This window comes from Mirounga leonina, unplaced genomic scaffold, assembly GCF_011800145.1.
Source record: "Mirounga leonina isolate KUSES-001 unplaced genomic scaffold, KU_Mleo_1.0 Mir_99, whole genome shotgun sequence".
NCBI classification, from domain to species: domain Eukaryota; kingdom Metazoa; phylum Chordata; class Mammalia; order Carnivora; family Phocidae; genus Mirounga; species Mirounga leonina.
The window spans coordinates 6951574-6976138 of record NW_023270971.1 but is presented as its reverse complement, the minus strand read 5'-3'; the positions used below and the strand labels follow the sequence as shown (position 1 = coordinate 6976138).

The window sequence follows — 24565 nt, the reverse complement described above, 5'->3', positions numbered from 1 at the left end:
CCCACCAACAGTGTAGGAGGGTTTCCGTTTCTCCACATCCTCGCCAACATCTGTCATTTCCTGACTTGTTAATTTCAGCCATTCTGACTGGTGTGAGGTGGTATCTCACTGAGGTTTTGGTTTGGATTTCCCTGATGCCGAGTGATGTTGAGCACTTTTTCATGTGTGTGTTGGCCATTTGGATGTCTTCTTTGGAGAAATGTCTGTTCATGTCTTCTGCCCATTTCTTGATTGGATTAGTTGTTCTTTGGGTGTTGAGTTTGGTAAGTTGTTTATAGATTTTGGATACTAGCCCTTTATCTGATATGTCATTTGCAAATATATTCTCCCATTCTGTCAGTTGTCTTTTGGTTTTGTTAACTGTTTCCTTTGCTGTGCAAAAGCTTTTTATCTTGACAAAGTCCCAATAGTTCATTTTTGCCCTTGCTTCCCTTGCCTTTGGCAGTGTTTCTAGGAAGAAGTTGCTGCAGCTGAGGACAAAGAGGTTGCTGCCTTTGTTCTCCTCAAGGATTTTGATGGATTCCTGTCTCACATTTAGGGTCTTTCATCCATTTTGAGTCTATTTTTGTGTGTGGTGTAAGGAAATGGCCCAGTTTCATTCTTCTGCATGGGTTGTCCAATTTTCCCAACACTATTTGTTGAAGAGACTGTCTTTTTTCCATTGGACATTCTTTCCTGTTTTGTTGAAGATTAGTTGACCATAGAGTTGAGGGTCCATTTCTCGGCTCTCTATTCTGTTCCATTGATCTATGTGTCTGTTTTTGTGCAAGTACCATACTGTCTTGATGATTACAGTTTTGTAATAGAGCTTGAAGTCCGGAATTGTGATGCCATCAGCTTTGCTTTTCTTTTTCAACATTCTTCTGGCTATTTGGGGTATTTTCTTGTTCCATACAAATTTTAGGGTTATTTGTTCCATTTCTGTGAAAAAGTTGATGGGATTTTTATTTTATTTTATTATGTTATGTTAGTTACCATACATTACATCCTTAATTTTTTATAGTGTTCCATGATTCATTGTTTGAGTATAACACCCAATGCTCCATTCAATACGCGCCCTCCTTAATACCCGACACCAGGCTAACCCATCCCCCCACCCCCTCCCCTCTAAAACCCTCAGTTTGTTTCTCAGAATAAAGTTGATGGTATTTTGATAGGGATTGCATTAAATGTGTAGATTGCTCTAGGTAGCATAGACATTTTCACAATATTTGTTCTTCCAATCCATGAGCATGGAACGTTTTTCCATTTCTTTGTGTCTTCTTCAATTTCTTTCACGAGTATTCTGTAGTTTTCTGAGTACAGATTTTTTGCCTCTTTGGTTAGATTGGTAAGATTTAACTTAAAAAAATTTCTTGAGAGCCTCCTATAAATTGGAAAGTGTTTTGCAGAGAGGATTTCTTATTTCTTTAGGTGGAGTAGACAGAATAGAAGGGAGATACTGTAACTGCTCTCAGTTAGCTTCTAGAGGATGGAGAAGATGTCAATAATGGTGTGATCCCTGAAAACTCTGTCAGATGATTGTCCTTGTGGAGTGTATTCTGCCTAGAGCAAGTTGTGGATACTAGAAATGTTCCTTAAGTCAATCACAGGACTTAAGTGTCAGAGTGAAAACACTTCCATAGGTATGATTCCAGCTCAATCCCCTCATTTCACACACAGGAAAACCAAAGCACAGATAGGGACAGAAACTCAACCAAGGTCACACTCCAAGCTTGAGTGAGGTCTGGGATTAAAACCACACCCTATGAGCTATTTTCCCCAATGGATACCTATTGCAAACCTAAATTATCCCAACCCCTGTCCAGTGGCTGAACCAGCTAGCCAGTGGCCAAAAAGAGTTTCTTTACTTCTCAATGTCCCTTTCTCCCTCTCCTGGGTTCCATGTCATCCCATCCCCATAAATATGGCTCCTTCTGCTGTCACAGCTCTCTGACAGGAAGTTAATGAATCCGAAGTTCCAACCAAGAATCATAGACTCCTATAGAAACATCCTGGATCAGAGCCGTTCAAAATATGGAAACTTAGGGAAATAGAATCTTATCATCTTATAATAACAGACTCTGAAAAACACAGTCTTAACATCTCTGAGTAATAGAATAAATGTCAATAGACCATGAATTCCTGGAATAGTTGAGTCTTGGAACTCTGGAATCTTGGAATCTCATAAATCCACCTCCTCTATCAGTGACTGGTGTCAAGGAAAGATGACTCAGAAGCAAACTTAGTGATCCATGGGAACCTCCACTTATCCTCATTTGTAAAGTAAAACCTCAGAGAGCTTAGTGTTGTTGATCACTTCCCACTCTCCTACTGTTGAACAGATACTAGATACCAGAAGGTTCTTGTACAAAATTGAAATATGCTTCCTTTTAACTTCCCCCAGTGCTTTCCAAAGCACACAAAAAAATAAGAAACCTGCCCTTCAACTACATATTTTAGAGTGGTGCTTCTCACAGTGATAATTCCACTTAATAAGAGGCCTTTGAAGTCAGAAAAACCTTCAAAACACCAAACAACTGACTCAATATAGAACTGTGGGTCACTAGTTAAGGAAGGAAATGTTTGTCTTTCCTAGCAATCCTAAAAAAAGGGTCATCTGGGCAGCCACCTTAGGCACATAGCCTGGTTCATTCCTATTCCTTGACTTCTAGAAGCTTTGTTCCATTTTTTTAGAGGGAGATCCCTTGGGCCAGTTTGGCATCAGCCAAGCTGGAGATGAGTGGAGGATTTTCTCGAGGAAGACCCTGGACCGTGAGCACATGGCCAAGTACTTGCTCAGAATCACAGCTTCCGATGGCAAGTTCCAGGCTTCAGTCCTTGTAGAGATCTTCGTCCTGGACATCAATGATAACAGCCCACAGTGCTCACAGGTGAGAGCCTCGTGAGGGTGAGGTGGCATTGGAGGCAAAGAAGGCTAAGAGGAAGGAGGAAGACTCAGGGGACGATCTCTGAGGCTGGGCATCACTGATCAGCCCTTGCTTCTCCCCAGCTAGCCTCAGACTAGTGCCCTCGGCAGGGTGCGTTCTAGGTAATTCCTCCCCTCCACCACCGGCATAGGGATATCACCAAACTCTTTAGAACCCTTGGTCCATATTTCTCCCCCTACACTCCCTTCAAAAGTCTACTTCTCTGCAAAATATATCCAGAAGTAAAGTAACTTCTTCATTCTCCTAACAGTCTGCTGTGCCCAGTGGGAAAACCCCTCCACCACTCAGCTTGGCCTCATTATCAAATACATCCAAAGAGTACTGCCCCCAGAGACACCTTGCACTGCCTCCATGCCTATATTATGCATATCCCCACATCTACATGGGTGATACAGACCACCACAGATGCCCTCCTTGAGGTTATATGTATACACAAACATGCAGACAGGGCAGTTACATTTTTGTTGAGGACTTCATTTAATTCAACCCTACATTTCCTGTGAAAACAAATGTTGAATGGTGGTGGTGGTGGTGGGTGTGTGTGCATGCTTGTGTGCATGTGTGTGTGTGTTGGGGAAGGAACTGTGTTCTTAGAGGACATAAATGAACAATCATTGTCCTATAGCTTTGTGTTTAAACGTATTTTTTTTAAATACAGTAAATAATTTTTAACTTTGGGAGATTTGCATTACCTCAAAGTTTTCAGATAAAGTTAAACTATTACTATTTTACTTTTATAACATTTTAAATTACAATAATTCAAATTTGCATTAAAAAATCCAGCCATTCAGTATATATACATAAATGCAAACTTACACATACTCACCCATATATACATACACAAAGGATCATCTACAACTCTATATATACATGCAAATACTTATACATATATACACACAGATACAGAAGCATATACCTACATACCCACAACATTCATCCATCTGTATACCCATCCATACATGGAAATATATGTATATAACTCACACAAACATACTTATATGTGCATTTGCGTATATACACTTCACTTATTTGCATACATACATGCAACCCAGACATTGTAACACAAAAAAATACATATATTCCATCACCTTTTCTTCCTCTGTCTTTTACACTCCAACCACATAAAATCATAGTAGAAACAGAGAACCTATGTTATCAGGAGGCATGGAGAATGCCTTTGCAGGATCCAAGATGACGACCTTCTGGATGGTCTCAGAAGGGCAGCCCTTTTGGGGAGGATGGTGGCCACACTTTCTTCCTCTTCCCCCTTAGCCATCCTTACAACCAGCCTGCATCCTCCCCCTGCTGGAAGAGGCCAGGATCAAGCCCACCTTGGCCTTCCCAGGGGGGGTCAACCACATCACTAGAGCCAAGGAGAAGAAGCCTGGGGAGTCCATTTCTACACATCCCACCCAGGCCCAAAGCCTTTATCCAGAGCACATACAGGGGTTCATGCTCACCCACATCCTGCAGTGGGGGAAACCAGTTTGTTTGGAGCCTGTACCCAGAGACAGCAGCTATAGGAACACTGGGCTTCCAAGGAGTTCCAGCCTCTCCCTTGTGCCATGTCCCCTACTATGAAGGTACCTGTAGTGGAGGGAGGGTAGGACAGGCCCTGTGGGCCATGAGGGTCCCGACCTGACTCAAACAGCCAAGGCTCTGTCTTGGGGTGTGGCAGGGGGGTGAGCGTGACAGCATGGCCTCACCACAGAGACCAAGATGCCTGGCCTGGGCTGAGTGGCTTGACCTGACACCTTCCAGAATGCCTCATATCAGGCCCATCTCATCATCCAGAAGCTCAAAAGGCCCCTGTGGAGTAGGTGGTAGTAGGTCCTTCTAGCTCTGAGTGTGGGTTTTCAATGGTGGAACTTCTCTCTCATTCTGTCTTTTCTGACTAGTCCTCTCGTCATCCTGCTCCTTTTTTTTTTTTTTTAACTTTATTTATTTATTTGACAGAGAGATACAACGAAGAGGGAACACAAGCAGGGGGAGTGGGAGAGGGAGAAGCAGGCTTCCCGCTGAGCAGGGAGCCTGATGTGGGGCTCGATCCCAGGACCCTGGGATCATGACCTGAGCCAAAGGCAGATGCTTAACGACTGAGCCACCCAGGCGCCTCCTGCTCCTTGTTTTTAATCCCAATTTCCTTGCATGTTTAAATTCTTCTCTTTGTTCTATTCCTGCCCTGTTTCTCTTTCCCTCTCCCCATCTTGCTCTCTGATCTCTCTGTTTCTGTCTCCCTCTCTGTCACTCTGCCTCTCTCTTGATCTAGGTGTATCTCCCACAATCTCCCTCTTCTTTGTCTTCTGTTTCCAGCTTCTCTATACTGGCAAAGTCAGTGAAGATATATCTCCAGGACACTTCATTCTGAAAGTTTCTGCAACAGACTTGGATTCTGATACCAATGCTCAGATCACATATTCTCTGCATGGTCCTGGGGCAGATGAATTTAAGCTGGATCCTCATACAGGTGGGTTTCCTGAGCTTCAAGATCAAGCCGAGAACTTAATGAATACCAGTGCCCAATACCATGTTAGGTTCCTTGGAGAAGAAACAGGAATTCACCTACCCATCCATCCATTCACTCAGCAAACATATTGGTACCATGTGCCAAGGATTGCACTAGATGGTGGGGACATAATCAACAGACAGATAAGATCTGGGTCTTATGGGAAAGGTAGTCATTGAATCAGTGGTTTGAAATGTGTTGAGTTAAGAAAAAATGCAGGATGAAGAGGAGGTTCGATAGGAGCAGGGAGGGAGGCTTAGGAGCAGAGTTAAGGGAGTAGTAGGGATGGACGCTCAAGGCAGAAGGAGAATTTATACAAGGACTTTGCTTTAGGAAAGAGCGCATACATCTGAGGTCCTGATGGAAGGCCAGAAACTGGTGCACAGAGGGGAGGAGAGAGGCCAAAGGGTGGGGGTGGGGGGTGCAAACCCCTCCTTTAGAGCCACTAGAGGATTTAGGCAGGTGAGCTTCATGGTCAAGGACATGATCTCAACATGCATATGTTGCAGACCTCAATGTATTATTGTAAAAATCCCAAGAGATGAAGTATATAGAAGTCTAGCCCAGGTCTGGTACATAATAAGAGTTCAGTAGATGTGGTTGCCATTGTCATTATTATTAGAGGACAAAGCAAGAGGTGGAAGCAGAGAGCCCTGCAGGGTAGACCACCAATGCCTGGGAGAGGTTGGGCTGTGAGAGTCTGATGGAGAAGACAGGGTGAGGTCTGCTTTCTTTGGAAGAGCAACCCCACAGTGGGATCCCTGTCCTGCTGCTATAGGGAGGGCGTGGGGACAGGCAGCACAGAAGGCCCAGGTCACAGAGAGCCAGCTGCTGACACTTGACTAGGAACCAGTAGCTCAAAGGATGGCTTGGAGATTCCTGAGCAGGGAGGTGGCAGGTGAGAATGGTGTCCCAGGAAGCTGTCTGGATAGATAGGAGACAACAGTGTCCTTTCTCATTCCAGCATGGACATGCTGAGTCACCCCAGGTAGGTTACCTAATCTCTCTCTGCTGCTGTTTATTCAGCTGCAGGATGATTGGTGAGGTCTTAAAAAAGAAAACTGGGTGGTTTTTCTCAATATGGAAAGAATACATGCTCATTGTACAAAAATTCAAACACTGCAGGCATGTATTATGCAGAAATTAGAAAGTCTATATGATAACCAGCCCCTTCTCAAAGATAAGCACTCTAGAATATTATTTTGTGACTTACTTTTTTTTCACATAGCAACACCTTGGAGGTTATAACAAGTCATTACATAAAGCTCTATCATAATTCCTTCTGGGTTGCACAGTATTTTACTGTATGGCTAAATCATGATGTATTCAACCAGTCCCTTTTAGAAAGACATACAGGGTATTTTCAGTATGCTGCTATTATAAACAATGCTGGAGAGAATATCTTTATATATACATTTTTATCCTTGGGTTGATTATTCTGTAGGATATATTCCTAGATGTGTAATCATGGACCAAAGGATAAATACAGTTTATGTGTTGTTAGAAATTGCCTCCTTGCCCTTTAAAAATGTTGTGCCTGGGCGCCTGGGTGGCTCAGTTAGTTAAGCAACTGCCTTCGGCTCAGGTCATGATCCTGGAGTCCCTGGATCGAGTCCCGCATCGGGCTCCCTGTTCGGCAGGGAGTCTGCTTCTCCCTCTGACCATAACCCCTCTCATGTGCTCTCTCTCATTCTCTCTCTCTCTCAAATAAATAAATAAAATCTTTAAAAAAAAATAAAAAATAAAATAAAATAAAAAATAAAAATGTTGTGCCTCTTTGTAGCTTGTTGGTGAGGATCTTAAATCGATGATGGGGGGGTGGAGTGCATTTGGAGAATTAGAGAGGTAGGCAGGGGTGGGACTGAACTTCTTTCCTAACTGTATGTAGCTAGGACTGACCCCTTTTCTTTAACCCCTTTTTGTCACAAAGTGACAAACCCCTGTGTGCCTGTGGTTGTCTCGCATAGATACCTAGAATGCAAGTGCTGGAGTAATGTCCCCCAGGGAAACCTCACCTGCTGTCGTTTCTCCGGCCAGGGGAGCTGACCACCCTTACAGCCCTGGACCGCGAGAAGAAGGATACGTATAGCCTTGTTGCCAAGGCGACGGATGGAGGTGGGCAATCGTGCCAGGCAGACGTGATCCTCCATGTGGAGGACGTGAATGACAACGCCCCCCATTTCTTCCCCAGCCACTGTGCTGTGGCTGTCTTCGACAACACCACAGTTAAGACCCCCGTGGCTGTGGTGTTGGCTCGGGATCCTGACCAAGGTGAGGAGGAGAAGGCTTGGAGGCCATTTGCTCACAGGGTCACCTGGGGTGAGGGTTTGGCTCTGGGACGTAGCAAGGACTCTGTCTCCTTGCTGAGTGTATGAACACTCACAAGAGGAAAATGTTTGCCCACAAACCACATACCTAAGTGCTAGGTGACAAAAGATTTGGGCAATGTTTTGAGGCCGGTACAGGGCCTTTCAGCCTCATTGATTCTCACTGGCTGTCAGGCCTGGAGCCCTTTCAATTCTGCCATTTACCCTCAAGGACACTTAAAATACAAACATCTAATCTGAAATACGCCAGTCGGAACTATTCAACTCCAATTAATTTGTCACAAGAAAGGAATTTTTGGCACAAACTCTATTAAGCCTATTAAATTCCTTGATTCATTTTCTAGACAACAAAGTGGAATCACTTTCAGTATTTTACATTTGAATTTTAATGACATTATTTGCACTAGAGTTAATTCCTTTTCTTTAGAATTGACAAGGCAAATTAGATTCATGCACGAGTATTTGTTCCATATTGTACCAATTATAACTTCTGCCACCATGAAGCATTTTGTGTGTGCATATATATGTGTATATATATTTTTATATATACAGTACATATGTCCAATTTTCTTGAGTTTTTGCTTGGCATTGAAGGAGATGGGAGATTTTTGGAGGAATGTAGGGGTTCTAGAGAGGGCAAATAGAGCAGAGGCATCTAACAGCTACAAGGCCCTGTAGTGCTCACTAGCTCGTAATTGCACACTCCGAGGGACAGGAAGCTCCCTACTTCCTAGGCAACTACTCACCTACCTTCCATGGTACCCCCCTACTTCCTAGCAGCTCCCTACCGACCCTCTGTGGTACCTCAGATAATTATCAGGTGCTACGTATTTTGAGCTGGCACCCACCGGTCCTTGTCCGGCCTCCTGTAGTCACACACATCTCCTAGACTTCTGCCCATGACAGCCCTTCCAAGGTGGGCAGGTGGTGATTATCTGCTCCAGCCCCAGGCTTTCCTTTCTGGGTGAAGGAGACCTAGTTTCTTCCATTACCTGCTTCTGCTCACACCCTCTTTCTAGGACACATCCTGTGGCCCTTGTACCAGTTTACCATTAACCCTTCAAAACTGTTATAATTCTAATCCAAATATTCCACTCAGATATTCCAAATGTGGCCTGACCAGAAGCTCCCTCTCTCTAGAAAAATTATGGTCTCTCCAGAAAAATGTATATATGGGGGAAGTGCATGGTATGTGTATTTAATTTATGTAAATTCCCCTATTCTAATAGGCAGTTCCTGCCACCATTCCACCAAAAGGGTGTGTGTCCCCATGTGTATGTAAGATGTGATTCCACCAAAAGGGTGTATGTCCCATGTGTATGTGAGATGTGATTCCCTCAGGCTCAGAGCCCGCACTCCTCCCACTGGGTGAGGATCTCACGGCTGAGCATTCGGTACTGGTGTTCTTCATACACAGAGACCACTAATGCTTCATCTAGTTACACAACCAAAGAACGTAATAGAATCTGAGTCAAAGGTGAAGAAACACTGTGTGTTTTGATTTGCTAAGAACTTTCCATGGGTATGTGTGTTTCCTTAACTTTTTTTTTTTTTAAGATTTTATTTATTTGACAGAGAGAGACACAGCAAGAGCGGGAACACAAGCAGGGGGAGTGGGAGAGGGAGAAGCAGGCTTCCCGCGGAGCAGGGAGCCAGACACGGGGCTCGATCCCAGGACCCTGGGATCATGACCTGAGCCGAAGGCAGACACTTAACGACTGAGCCACCCAGGCGCCCCTCCTTAACTTTTTATTTTGACATAATTATAGGCTCATAGGAAGTTGCATAAATAGTACTGAGAGACCCCTGCACTCTTCCCCCAGCTTTCCCCAATGGTGGCATTTTAGTTGTCGCAGGAAATTGGTACTGGGACATTACTGGTAACTCGACTATAAGCCGTGTTCAGATTTCACCAGTTTTTATATGCACTCATTTGAATGTGTGCATGTGAGCGCATGGCTTTGTGTGTATAGTTCTATTCAATCTTATCCCACAGAGTGTCGTGTAACCACCACCACCATCAAGATATAGAATTGTTCTATCACAACCAAGGAACTCGCTATAGATGGTTTTGACCTTGCACAATTTTCACTTTATGAGCTGGCCTTGGAATCTAATCCCCACAGAAACATTTTCAGATAATTTTATAGGTTTGCAGATGCCCTACCCCCAGGAATCTTTCTGTGAGGCCTTGAACCCCCTGGTGAAGAATCTCCCACTGAGAGATTCTCACTCTTAACGCAGCCTGAGCATGTTAGCCTTTATGGGGACCCTCCATCCCAGGCCCTCCTGTGGCTAGATGGGGCCAGAAGAGGGTCTCTCAATATGAACCATACCCTTGGTCTCCCCAACAGGTGCCAACGCCCAGGTGGTTTACTCTCTGATGGACTCTGCCGAAGGCCATTTCTCCATTGAGGCCACCACAGGTGTGATTCGGCTGGAGAAGCCACTACGGGTCAGGCCACAGGAAGCACTGGAGCTCACTGTCCGTGCCTCTGACCTGGGAACCCCGATACCACTGTCCACTCTGGGCACAGTCACTGTCTCAGTGGTAGGCCTCGATGACTATCTGCCTGTGTTCCTGAACACTGAGCATAGTGTGCAGGTGCCCGAGGATGCCCAGCTTGGCACAGAGGTGCTGCGGCTGTCCACCCTTACTCGCCCCACTGCCGAGAAGACCGGCTACCGCGTGGTCAGCGGAAACGAGCAGGGGAGGTTCCGCCTGGATGCCCACACAGGTGAGCCAGTGCCTGAGGCAACCCCACCCCCTACATGCACCTGCACACACTGGGTCTTGGGGAACAGTGACTTCTTCACACATGGGGGCGGGGGGGGGTGCCCCCTGCAGACCTTCCCAGGACAAAACTCCTTTGGTTTTTCTCCACTCTGCATCTCTCCAGGTCCCAAATCCCTCTTCCACCCTGGGGCCGGCTCCTGTGGGGACCCCCTTTATTCCTCCACATCCACACCCAGGATGCTTGGCAACCCACTCTCCTTCCACAGTTTGTAGCTGTTGTAGATGTCCCAGCTCAGGCCCAGCCCCTGGAGGCTGAGGCCACTCTCTGTCCTTGGCTGACAAAGCACTTGCTGGAATCTGGGGCATAAGCTTCCCAGGGCAGGGCTACCTGCTTCCCTCCTACAGCCCTTCCCAAATATCCCAGCACCCCTGACTTTCCCCTTATTCTCATGAAGAGAACTAGGAAACAGTCTCTTCTTTCCTCCTAGCCACAGAAGAGTCTAAGTCAGACTCACAGAACCCCGTGGAAGGGCCTCAGAGGCTGCCCAGGTCAGATTCCTCCCCACAGCACCCCTGCAATGGTACTGTCTACCTCCCAGAGCAGCTGTCTTATCATTAAGCAGTACTTTTAAATGGTTGTACTATGGAGACTTTAAACCTAAAAAATAGAGAGAACAGTGTAATGAACCCCACGTTCCCATCACCCAGCTTCAGGAACTGTCAACGTGTGCCCGTCTGATTTCACATTTGCCCTTCACCACCACCCCCATTCACACATAATTGCATTTGATTGATAGGCAGTATTTTAAGTCTCTTTAAATCTCTAACATTTTCTTCCCCCTCTCTATTTCCCCCACCATCTAACTAATGAAACTTGGGTCATGTGTCAGGCAGAACTTTTTCTATTTTGGATTGAATACTGGCTGTATCTTTTTGATGTCATATGTCTCTTTAGCCCCTATATTTCTTATAAATGACATTTGGATTAACGATCTTGATCAGGTTCAAGCTTAATTTTGTGGCAACAGTGCTTCATAGATGATGCTGGGCTGTACTTGTCACTATGTCGGGAGGCATAAAACTGATAGGTTTTTTCTGAGGTTAAGATTGACAATGGGCTTGCGTGTTGTCAGCCTGACCCATCCATTATAGAGTCCTTCGTCAGCTGTCCTTCTAATGCTTTTAGCAACCTTAGATGATTATTTCCTAGATACATTATTTCATTAGGGGCAGCAAAATGGTGATCTGATTTTATCATTCCTCATTCATTTACTAACTGGAATTCTTTCATAAAGAAGAGTTTTCTACCATTAAATATTTGGTTATCCAGGAACAGCATGATAAGTCCTTATTCTTTTCCAATTTTCAGAAAAATAAATCTATGCCCTAGTAGTTCATTGAACAATTTGGGGTATTATAAAACTCTTTATAATCTAAGTTTTCTCATTTACTAGCTGGATGAACTTGGGCAGGTCATTTACCTGTTGAGAGTATCAGTTGACTCACCTAGAAAATGGGAACCACAGTTGTTCCTACTCTACAGAATTATTGATCTACATGAGAAAGATTTAATATTACAGACTTAAGTGAGATTTCAATGAAATATTATAGAAATAAGTGAGGGAAACATTGCTGTTGAGAATAACAACAAGAAAAATGAGAGGAGATGGAGGGGGAGGGGAGGGGAAGGTAATGGCGAAATAGAAAACAAAGAGGGTGATATAAGAGACGAAGGAGGAGATGATGGAGATGAAGGAGATGACAGAGAGGAAGGAGATGGTGGAGGAGATGACAGAGTAGATGATGGATGAGAGGAAGGAGGAGATGACGGACGAGATGAAGGAGGAGATGGAGGACATGGTAGAGATGGTGGAGGAGAAAATGGAAGAGATTATGGAGGAGACAGAGGAGATGATGGAGGAGATCTGTCTCTCCCAACCCTGTTGAGCTGCCTCTCCTGGGGTCTGGCTCAAGACCCCTCAGCTCTCTGCCTTTGCAGTCCCAAATGCTTCATTGTTCTCATCATCTCTTGTTTCCTCAGGGATCCTGTATGTCAACAAGAGCCTGGACTTTGAGACAAGCCCCAAGTTCTTCCTATCCATAGAATGCAGCCGGAAAGGCTCTTCCTCCCTCAGTGACATGATCACAATCGTGGTCAACATCACTGATGTCAATGAACACCGACCCAGATTCCCCCAGGATCTGTACAGCACAAGGGTCTTAGAGAATGCCATTGTGGGTGACGTCGTGCTCACAGTAAGGACCTGCAACTTTGCTCTTCAGGGGGCATGGACTTGGGTGGGCTTTTATCCCCCACTCTGTCAGATGTCTACAAGCATGGGTTAGTTTATCAATTTATACACTATAGACTTAACTCTGACTTGCAGCCACTTGGCCAAACTGTTTCTCATGACAGAGGGTCTCAGAGCTATGTTTGATAAGGTCTAGATCAGGTACTGATAGAACGGGACATAGGAGAGACCCCAGAGGACCACCAGAGGCTCCAAGGTCTGGGAACGGCCTGGAATATTAGTGTGTGTATAGGAGGAGGGGCACCAAATAACACCTCTTTGCATTTAAACACGCAATTGCTCCCTGCTACATAGAGTGAAACCAAACTCTGTATGCCCATATTCAAGGTTCTCTATGATCCCTCTTTATTCGGCCTTCTGGTCTTAATCTGCTTCCACTCTCAGACATGCATCCTATGCTCCAACCACACAGGAAGATGTGCCTTTCCCTAAACAGTCTCTGCACATTCACACATTCTGGGCTCTTGCTTTGAATGCTGGCTCTATTCCCAGAAGCCCTCCTTATCCTTCTGAGACTCAGGGATGCTTTGCTAATCTCCCCAGGTAGAATTTATCATTGTATTCTCTGTGCTCTCATAAAGCTGATCATACTTTGCCCCAAATTAGAATTACCCATAAAATTAGACATTAAACTTCCTGTGGGCATCTTCATTTTGGCACATCCCTCACCTCCTGGCTCAGGACCTAGTACCCTGTCAGTGTGAGTGAATGAGTAAATGAATGAATCATGGCATGCTGAAATCTATACTAGGATATAAAATGAAAAGATTCCTTTCATAGGGATGACTGTGGTCCAGGGACTGCCAGCCCAATGGCAGTCATTGGAATGGGGACATATCTGTCCCCTTACACTCCCAGGGGCCAATGTTCCTTTCTGGTCCCTCTTGCCCTCCATTCACAACTACCCTCCCATTGCTGCAGGTGTCAGCGACTGATGAAGATGGACCTGCAAATAGTGCCATTACCTACAGCCTGGTAGGAGGGAACCAGCTCGGGCACTTCGCTGTCCACCCCAAGAAGGGGGAGCTACAAGTGGCCAAGGCCCTGGATTGGGAACAGGTGAGTCATGTGGGAGGAGCCCAATCTGAGCTTATCAGAGCAGAGATATGGCCCCGATGCAGGTCCAGAGGATGAACTGTGGTCAACACCCCATGCTAACTTCTCCAGACTTGTCCTCAGCATCCCACACTTGTTTTCTCTGTGTGGTCTCTATGACCTGTGAGGCCAGAGGCAGGAGAGGGACTAAGTGACCCTTAACCTTCACTGGAGGAGGTCGGGCTAGCTTCTTACTATTGACCAGGAATCATTAGATCATTATAATAAATTATCATTTATTGAGCGCCTGCTCTGTGCCAGGAACTTTGCTAAGTGCTTTATTACATTGTGCCATTTGGTCCTTAAAATAATCCTAGGGGGTGGGTCCTGATATCCTCACGGATGTTTAGTCACCTTCCCAAGTTCGCACAGCTGGTAAGTGGTGGAATTGGAAATCAAACCTATTTCTTCCTGACTCCAAAACCTGGACCCTAAAATAGCATGGGTGGGTAGTGGAGGTGGGCATAGGGAGTGTCTCCATCTTATTTTTCTGAAAACATTAGTGATGAGTCATGGGGCAGAACTGAGGGGTCTTGTTGCTAACTCTCCACTGGCATCTTGCTACAGACTTCTAGCTATTCCCTGAGGCTCCGAGCCACAGACAGCGGGCGGCCCCCACTGCATGAGGACACAGACATTGCTATCCAAGTGGTTGATGTCAATGATAACCCACCGAGATTCTTCCAGCTCAACTACAGCACCTCTGTCCAGGTACACTTGAGCTTCCAAAGACATCCTGAAGCCTTCCTCCCTTCGTTTCCCTCCTAGTGGAGGGTGCTCATCACTGGTATCAGTCTACCAAAACAGTGGCTGTGACCTTGCCACTGATATCCCTAATGGCAACACAGCCTGCTAAAGGGGACTATGAATTATGGAATTAAAAATAATCAGGCACTGTGCTAGGCATTTCCACATCCAGTACCTCATTTGGGACTCACATAGCTGCATGAAGCAGGTAGTACAGTAGTCCCCCCTTATCCATGGTTTTGCTTTCTGTGGTTTCAGTCAGGCTGACCCCTAGTCAACCACAGTCCAGAAGGTGATGATCCCTCTCTGACGTATCATCAGAAGGTCCATAGTAGCCTAATGTACATCACACATTCTGTGTGCCTATGTCGTTCATCTCACTTCATCTCATCACATGGGCATCTTACTATCCTCACATCATCACAAGAAGAATGGGGGAGTACAGATATTTTTAGAGAGGGAGACCACACTCACATAACTTTTATTATAGTATATTGTTATGATTTTCTATTTTGGCATTAGTTATTGCTGTTAATCTCTTACTGTGCCTAATTGATAAATTAAAGTTTATCATAGAGATGTATGTATAGCATCCATGCTTTCAGGCATCCACTAGGGGTCTTAGAACATATCCCTGTGGATAAGGAGGCCTACTCCGCCCACTTTACAGATTTTTTAAATGTAGGTGCAGAAATGTACCCTAGCTAGAATGTGGCAAATTTGGGATTTAAACCCAGATGATTTTCCAGATCCCCAAACTATTTCCACCATACCAGTGGTTTACAAATGGGATCTGGAGAGGGCCTAGGGATTCAATGGGAATTATGACCATAAGAGGTGAGGGAGGTAAGGAAGAGGATAGGAAGGCAGAATCCTGGGTCCTGCTATGTATCAGACAGAGTCTCTCCACTTTTATTTGTTTGTATATTATTAGTTAGGATGTTTTGACTGCCAATAACAGATTATCTGACTAAAATGTCATTAAATAATAAGGGCTTATTTTTTCATATAACAAAAGGTGTGATGGTGGGAAGTTCTATTCCAGAACTGGTTATTTCAGCAGAAAAACAGTATCACAGCTTTGGGCTAGCTTCTTTGAAATTCCCTCACCTTCTTTGTCATGGTTACAAAATGGCTGCTGCAGCTCCAACATCACATCCTTGTCTAACCATCTTCAAAGACAAACAGAAAAGGATTTCCCCCCACCCCAGGCTCTGTTTTTATCAAAGAAAGTTTCTCAGAACCCTCACCTGGTTGACTTCTCCAGTGATCAGAATCAGATTACACGATCACCATTACACCAAAAACTGGCACAGGGAATCAGATTTTATAACTGACTTAGACCAATCACAGTCCATTTCTCTCCTTTTTTTTTTTTTATTTTTTGAGAAGGAGAGGGAGAGAGCATGAGTGGGGAGGGGCAGAGGAAGAGAGAATCTTAAGCAGGCTCCATGCCCAGTGAGCAGAGCCTGACACAGGGCTCAATCTCACAACCCTGAGATCATGACCTGAGCTGAAATCAAGAGTTGGACACTTAACCAACTTGAACCTCCCAGGTGTCCCAGTCCATCTTCTCTTAATAAGGGCATATCTTTTGTGAGGATATTGCCACCCCACAAAAGTCAGGTTTTGTAAGAAAGGAAGGAAGGAATGCCTGTTGGATAGGCAACCATTAATTTCTGTCCATAAGATTCTGTTTGTAGATAGGATTTTGTTGCAAAAAAGATACAAATACTGAATCCCTATGTTATAGAACAGAGACTGGAATTATACCCAGGGAATCAATTTTTCTTAGTTGCATGCTTACTCATTTTTAAATTTTCTCATTGAGTTGGGTGTTCCATCCTTCTAAGCAGGAAACCATTTATAGGTGTTCAGTTGACCCTATGAATCACAAAACTTCCACATGGATCCCAAGCACTAACTAAGTTATGTACATGAATTATATCAGCTATGTGACCTTGGTCAAGTCACCTTCTATAGGATAAAGGGACTCTAAGGACCCTTCCTGCCTTAATGGGCTTTGTTTCTAAGATTTAGCTCTGCCCTCAGGAAGCTCCTGGTCTAGACTGGCGAAGCTAACAACTAATTCACAGGCTCACAGAATAAATGAATGATAGCTCGAAGTCCAGACATGGCCTGAGAGCAGCCAGAGTGCTGAGGACTCATCCCAGATGAGGGGATCCAGAAAGATGCAAAAGGAAGGACTGGAACTCATTTTGCTCTTTCCTGGTACTCTCTATCTCAGGAAAACTCACCCATTGGTAGCAAAGTCCTGCAGCTGATCCTGAGTGACCTGGACTCCCCAGAGAATGGTCCACCCTACTCATTCCGAATCACCAAGGGGAATGACGGCTCTGCCTTCCAAGTGACCCCTGATGGATGGCTAGTGACTGCTGTGGGCCTGAGCAGAAGAGTTCAGGAATGGTATCAGCTTCAGATCAAGGTGAGAGCTGTGTTGGGCCACTGGTGGTGACCATGGGGACAGTAATGTGCTGGCAAAAGCACTATAGTGTTTCTATTATTAGGAGAAAATGTACAGAGCTCTTACCAGGTGCTGGGCACTGGGTTAAGTGCTTCACATGCATTATTGCATTAAACCCTCACAACAGGCTTTAGGGTGGGTGCAGTTCGCACCCCCACTTTACAGAGGTGGTAACTGAAGCACAGGGAGGTTGAGTGACTGGGTTAAAGTAATACTACCAATAAGTTGCAGAGGTGGGTTGCCTCAGACCAAATAATCTGACCCTGGAGGCTAACCTCTGAATTCCTGCATAGTGTCCGGGCAGAACAACAAACACCCTCACCCTGGCTCTAACTGCTTGAGTTTGGCCAGGACAGCTCTCTGAACCTCATAGAACTGGTGTGGAGTCCAAACTGGAGAAGATATACATGTTTAGGGGGTCATGGTGGTATTGCAAAGGGTAGAGTAAGAATAGCCGAAGGGAAGTGGTCAAGATGGTAAACATTTCTTCTTCATTTCATTCCCTCAAAATCCCTTTCCTAAATCTCAAGTCCTAGTGGACCCTGTTATTCTGTAAACTTCTTCTGAGCTCAGGATGATATATCCATCCATTCATCCAGCCAGCCAGTCAGTGATTTGCTGTCTTTCAACAAATATTGAGCAGCCATCCTGTGTCATGCCCTATTCTCACTGCTAGTAATACAGCAGGGGGAAAGAAGGGGATGATCCCTGTCTCTGTGGGCTTTTGATTCTAGTCATGGAGATACACCATAAACAAATGAAGAAAGAAAATGCCTTATGAAAGGCACAGAGGAGACATATTCGGAGGGTGGCTCCCCTCGTGAGGAAGGGACATTTGAGCTGGGACCTGAGAGGAGCCAGCCGTGTGAAAAATGGGCAGGAGAGTGTCATAGGCAGGAACAAGATAAGCCAATTCTTGACTTGGGAAAGAGCTTGAAGTGGCCTGAGATGGGGACAATGTGGTCAGCACAGTGATCCTAATGGGAATAAAGCTGAAGAGATGGGTTGGGTGGATCATGGAGGCCTCATAGCTTGGGTGACCATACTACCTGAGGTCCAAACTGATGCACCTGAGAGGGAGAGAAGCACTAAAAATAGTTAATTGGTGACCACTGAGCCACAACAGGATCAATTAGTGAAAATCAAGACTGATCTGGGCAAACCAGGAAGTACAGCCATCCTAATTATAAGCCTTGGTAATACTTTTAGTATTACTTCCAATCCCAGTGGGAGAGAGTGGTGTGGAAACCTTGAGCAGATAACAAAGATGCAAGAAGTGGATAGACTAGGGACAAACTCTGCATGGAAATAAACAGGAGTTGGTGATAGACTGGATATGGGGAGAGAGAGAAGAATCAGGGGTGATTCCCAGGTTCCAGACTCTAGTGAAGTGGCCAGTGTGGCCATTGCTGAGGCTGGGAAGATGGTGTGTGGCCATTGCTGAGGCTGGAAAGATGGTGAGATGGGGGAAGGACAGGTTTATGGGGGTAAAATGAGCGCTCCGTTTTGCACATGTCACCTTTTAGGTGCCCATGAGACATCGACATGAAGGTGTCCAGTAGGTAGTTGGGAATGGAAGTCTGCAGCTCAGAGGACAGGTGTGGGCTAACATAGAGGGTTCTCAGAGAGAAGGGCATGGACACGATTGCCTAGGAAACGATGAACTCTGTCTCCTGACCCAGACAATGGCTCAATAACTATCATCTCTTGCATGTGTCCTGTATTTCCCCTTTTGTTCACTGGGAGGCACTAAAGGCCAGCAAAGAAAGGGGCCATGGACACAGGTAGGAGGACAGATTCTGCTCTGGCCTTACCTCCCATATGATCTTGGGTGAGTTACTTGACCTCTTTGAGCCTAAGTGATAGCTTTTGTAAAATGGGAGACTTTGTGGTGTCTATCTCCTAAGAAATGTTAAGGTTACAGTTAGGGTTGATAGGATATCTCATATCATGCATCAGAAGCATTAGAAGTGACCAGCATACAGTCTGCACTCAGTTGATGCCAGCTGTATGTTAGACTTAGCAGTAGTATTAATTATTGCTGTTGCTATTGATATCCCACCTGTGTTATGCACAAATCCCAGCACTAGGTATAATTTCACAACTTGTTCGCCCACTCAAAGCACTGGAACACACGTGAACAAGATACTACTGTAGGGAAAGTTGTGGAGGCCCCTGGTGACAGCTGGGAAAGTGAACAAGTCACTGAAGGAAACTTAGTCCTTGCTAATCTGGACAGAAAGTTGCAGGGACGCTTGGCAAAATATGAAAGGAAAAGGCATTTTTTATTTACATTCTTTTCCTTGCTTAACTGAGGTCATAGCATGGCCTTGTTAAAACCTTCAGTGGCTTTTCACGGCTCTGACATAAAACCCGACCTTGGGCTCCTCAGCCCATCAGTAACAGGGTGGCCTCCCTTGCGCCCCTTTCTGGTCCTCAGCCCTGCCCACTCGCTCAAGCAGCCGTGGCCCTTCTGCCCCATTGAGCTCATCACATTCTTTCTACTCTGGGGCTGGTCACTTGCTGTTCCCTTTGTCACCTCCTCTCCTTACCTCTTCTCATCCCTTAGGACTCAGTTCAAGGGTCACCTCTTCCTCAAGTGTCACGACTTCCCTCCCACCTGATTTGAGTTAGGACCCTTTCACTCTTCAGATTTCTGTCCCATGCTCCATTTATCTCCTTCACAGCACTTTATCCATGTCTGACATTCTCTTGTTTATTTGGTAACGTATTGACGGTCTCTTTTCTCCCGATCACAACAGAGGGCCTGGCCTGTAGAAAGCACTCAGTAAGTACTTGTTGGCTGACCTGAGGATGTAATGCCCACCCTGACCCCAATCACATAGTAAAGGGGGATCCCAAAGAGAACCTCCTTCGGCTGACAGGGGCCACGAAGGATGCACACTGGAATCATGAAGAGACATTTGATGACTCACTTAAGGAAAGAGACAGAATGAGGGACGTTGGAGAGGAAGGAGGCATGAGTGCGAGTGGCTTGAGAGACAGGAAGAGGCTCAGAGAGCTGTCAGATGAGGAAACGGAGTTAAGTTTTACTGGGAGGTATGGGATATAACTCCCTCCACAAGACTTTTGGTGCTTTGGAGTTATTGTCCTCTTTTTCGATTGTGACGACATGCTGAGCCTGGCCTCAAGCAGAGAGACATTGTTGCCCCAGGAGGCCCAGACTTGTTCGGGCCACAGACAGCTGCAGTCCTGGGGTAATAGCAGTGCTTGTTTTACCCACAGGTGTCAGACAGTGGCATCCCTCCCCTCTCGTCTTCGACATCTGTCAGAGTCCATGTCACGGAGCAGAGCCACTACCCACCCTCCGCCCTCCCACTGGAGATCTTCATCACCATCGGGGAGGAGGAGTTCCAGGGTGGCATGGTGGGCAAAATCCATGCCACAGACCGAGACCCACAGGACATGCTGACCTATAGCCTGGCAGGAGAGGACACCCTGGCCAGGCACTTCTCAGTGGGCGCCCCCGATGGCAAGATTATCGCCGCCCAGGGCCTGCCTCGTGGCCGCTATGCATTCAACGTCACAGTCAGTGACGGGACCTTCGCCGCCACTGCTGGGGTCCACGTCCATGTGTGGCAAGTGGGGCGAGAGGCTCTGCAGCAGGCCATGTGGATGGGCTTCCACCAGCTCACCCCAGAGGAGCTGGTGAGCGACCACTGGAGGAACCTACAGAGGTTCCTCAGCAACAAACTGGACATCAAACGAGCTAACATCCACCTGGCCAGCCTTCAGCCTGCAGAGGCCACAGCTGGGGTGGATGTGCTCCTGGTCTTTGAGGGGCATTCTGGAACTTTCTACAAGCTCCAGGAGCTGGCATCTGTCATCACTCGCTCAGCCAAAGAGATGGAGCACTCAGTGGGAATTCAGATGAGGTCAGCCATGCCCGTGGTGCCCTGCCAGGGCCCAAGCTGCCAGGGTCAAATGTGCCAAGAGACAGTGCACCTGGACCCCAGGGTGGGGCCCACGTACAGCACAGCGAGGCTCAGCATCCTGACCCCACGGCACCGCCTGGAGAGGAGCTGCTCCTGCAATGGTGAGGAATGGGCTTCCCCAAGACAATCAGCACTGTAGGGCTCAGCCAGACTGACTGTAGGGATGGAGATCCCAGGGAGGCCCTGTGGGGTAGTAAGAGGGGAGTTTCAGCAGGGCTAAAGGCCACAGGCCACCATGGGATGGGTCGTGGCCTCACAAAATCTAGTCATGGAATAGCACCCTATTCCTGGCCACTTTCTGGAGTTTTGAAAATAACAGTAAGGATACAAGAAGCAGTTAGCATGACAACTGAAAGCACACACTCTGGCATCAGACTGCCTGGGTTTAAATCCCAGCTCTGCCACTTGAGAGCCAAGTGACCTTAGGAAAATTATCTAGCCTCTCTGTGTCTTTGGGCTGTTATAGGGATTAAATGAGTATTAAATATCAAGGGCTTGCTTAGAAAAGTGCCTGATATATAGAGAGAAAGAGGTCACTAACATGAGTTACTAATAGTACTACTATTATTACTACAGCCTGGTGGCTATAACCTTAAGACTTAGACAGCTTAGGTTTTAACTCCAGCTCTATCTCTTACTAGCTGTGTAACCTTGGATGGGTTACTAAACTCTCTGAGCTGTAGATTTTCATCTATAAAATAATGAAAATACTATCACCTGCCTTCTGGAGTTGGCTTGGGGAGTATATTATTTAATGGTTATAAAAGCACTTAGCCTTCGGCCCATAAGCACCCTGTCCATGATGGCCGTCATTCACATGGTAGCAGCTGTTGCTAGAAGGACTCTGCCATGTGCCAGGCACTGTAGATGTTACCTAAACTGATTGGCACCAACACCCTACGAAGCAGGGTCATTAGTTCTAACTACAGTTGAAACTGAGGGATGGGGATTGTATTGGTTTACCTGAAACTTCATGGCCTCCAGCGAAGGGCTGGTTATCTAAATACCTGTGTGTCCCACTCTAAAGCCTGAGCTCTTCACTGAGCTCTACAGGAAGTCGGTTTCTTCCTGCAGACTCACTCCAGCACCCCGGCATCAAGAATCCATGCCCTGGACCAGCTCAGGAGCATTGGCAAAAGGAAAATGACACTGTGTCCCATTCACCATCGCCCCCTGCCTGGCCTACTCTTTATGGGTTCCCCCTGTTTGCATTAGGGAAATTCTTTCTCTAAAGATTTGTGGACTTTCTCCAGGTCCCACTGTATATTGGCTGGGCGAGCTACTCTTGGTGTGTGTGTGTGTTTATGGGGCAGGGTGGGGGAGTGCTTCCCTTCTGTGTCTCTTGCTCCAGAGTTGCCTGCAAGGAAAGCTGTGATGGCCGAAGGTTCTCTCTTGGTCACCTGGCACCAGAGAGCAGAGGTTCTAAAATTCATGCTTGTGCAACATCGTCTAGGGAGTGTTTTTTTTTTTCCAATTAAGAACTCATTTATTACACTCTTTTAAACCAGTGATCTATTGACACTCACAAGATATGAACATAAAGTACAGTTTAGTGTTTAAAATAGTACAGTGAGTTAAATTTATCATGGACTGTTAGCTCATTGGAAGAGTTGACAAAGATGATTATTTTTGTGCAGCCCAAGAAGAGTGTCTTATATGAACTTCCGCTAAAGAAGAAATATGAAGTGAAAAAAAGTGGAATGCCAACAACTTAATATAAGAAACTACATTATAGAACCATTATTCTGCCTCATAAAACTGGCAAACAGGAGAGAAGGAAAACATACTACACGTACACTGATGGAAGACAGGAACATCATTCATTCAGTTAGTATTGGTGAAACACCCGCTGTGTGCACTGTGCTAAGTGCTAACCATGGGGAGTGTGATTTTGAAGAGACCTGCTCCTGGGTGTCACTTCCAAAGTGTATTATTCAGAAGGTCTTGGGTGAGGCCTAGAATTGGCATTTTTTATGAAGTATTTGCTTTTAATTAGCAGACAGTGTTGTGTTAGTTTCAGGTGTACAATAGAGGGATTCAACAATCCTGTACATTATTCAGTGCTCATAAGTGTACTCTTAATCCCCTTCCCATATTTCACCCATCCCCCATCCACTCTCCTCTGGTACACCATCAGTTTGCTCTCTATAGTTAAGAGACTGTTTCTTGGTTTCTCTCTCTCTCTCTCTTTCCTTTGAATTGGCATTTTTTTTTTAAAGATTTTGTTTATTTATTTGAGAGAGAGAGAGAGAGCACAAGAGGGGGGAGCGGGAGAGGGAGAAGCAGACTCCCTGCCGAGCAGGGAGCCCGATGGGGACTCGATCCAGGGACTCCAGGATCATGACCTGAGCCGAAGGCAGTCGCTTAACCAATTGAGCCACCCAGGCGCCCTGAATTGGCATTTTTAACCAGCACCTCAGGCAATTCTGAAGCAGATGGCCCAAGGGCTGCACTTTGAGAAATACTGGAGAGGCTGGCTCGCCAGAATCACTTGGAGGAGAGGGTTTTGTTGTTGTTTTCAACATTTTGGTGAAATTCACATGGCATACAGAAAGGTCCATGTGCTATAGTGTACAGCTCAACTAGTTTTCACAAACCAAATACACCCGTGTAACTGGCATCTATGCCAAGGATCACATGACCAGCTTCTCAGGAGCACACCCATCACAGGGAGATTTTTATGCAGATTCTCATGTGCCTCCAGAACTACTGAGTCATATTCTCTGAGGGTAGAGCCTGGTATTCTGTATTTTAAAACTCCCTCCAGCTGATCCTGATATTCAGCCAGGTCTGGGAATTCCTAGACGATCTAGATCATCTTCAATATCCCATCCAGTAATGACCTACTACAACAGAATTGCCCGCAGCAGAGAGTTTTAGATCTAAGGTGTGACAGACTCTTAGGATCTTGAAATTCTATGCGTCTCAGGCTTCCTGGTGCTTCTTTCTCCTCTTGGCTTTTGTTCCCTCTCTTCAACAATCTGGGGTATCTGGGGCCTATACAGCTCCTCTTCTTGCCTGACCACTGATAAGCTTATTCACACTGAGGTTTTAGGGATTTAACAACTGAACTCATTTCTGGGGAGGGTAGTGCTTAATATACATAACTCAGCATTCCCCAAGGCGGGATGCAGAATGCTATTTCCTAGGGCTTGGAAGAAGTAGTCCACATAAGAGGGTCCCATGGTTAAGTAAGCTGGAGAGAGTGCCTGGGTGGCTCAGTTGGTTAAGCGACTGGCCTTCGGCTCAGGTCATGATCCTGGAGTCCCGGGATCGAGTCCCGCATCGGGCTCCCTGCTCGGCAGGGAGTCTGCTTCTCCCTTTGGCCCTCCCCCCTCTCATGTACTCGCTCTCTCTCATTCTCTCTCTCTCAAATAAATAAAATCTTTAAAAAAAAAAAATAAGCTGGAGAAAGTCAAGTTGAAGTGGAGCCTCCTGACTCTGCAACTATGCACACTAGCAGTTGCTAC

At 45.9% G+C, this 24565-nt stretch overlaps 1 protein-coding gene across 1 annotated transcript in view; it reads left to right on the top strand.

Annotated features, from left to right (window-relative positions):
* FAT2 (FAT atypical cadherin 2) overlaps window positions 1-24565 on the top strand; it is a 61923-nt gene that overhangs the window by 26768 nt on the left and 10590 nt on the right. The window contains exons 10-18 of the mRNA XM_034999567.1: window positions 2677-2873; window positions 5244-5397; window positions 7474-7707; window positions 10118-10501; window positions 12542-12756; window positions 13734-13871; window positions 14475-14618; window positions 16903-17100; window positions 20386-21196. Of these exons, the coding sequence (XP_034855458.1) occupies window positions 2677-2873; window positions 5244-5397; window positions 7474-7707; window positions 10118-10501; window positions 12542-12756; window positions 13734-13871; window positions 14475-14618; window positions 16903-17100; window positions 20386-21196 (2475 nt within the window). The remainder of the gene's footprint in view (window positions 1-2676; window positions 2874-5243; window positions 5398-7473; window positions 7708-10117; window positions 10502-12541; window positions 12757-13733; window positions 13872-14474; window positions 14619-16902; window positions 17101-20385; window positions 21197-24565) is intronic.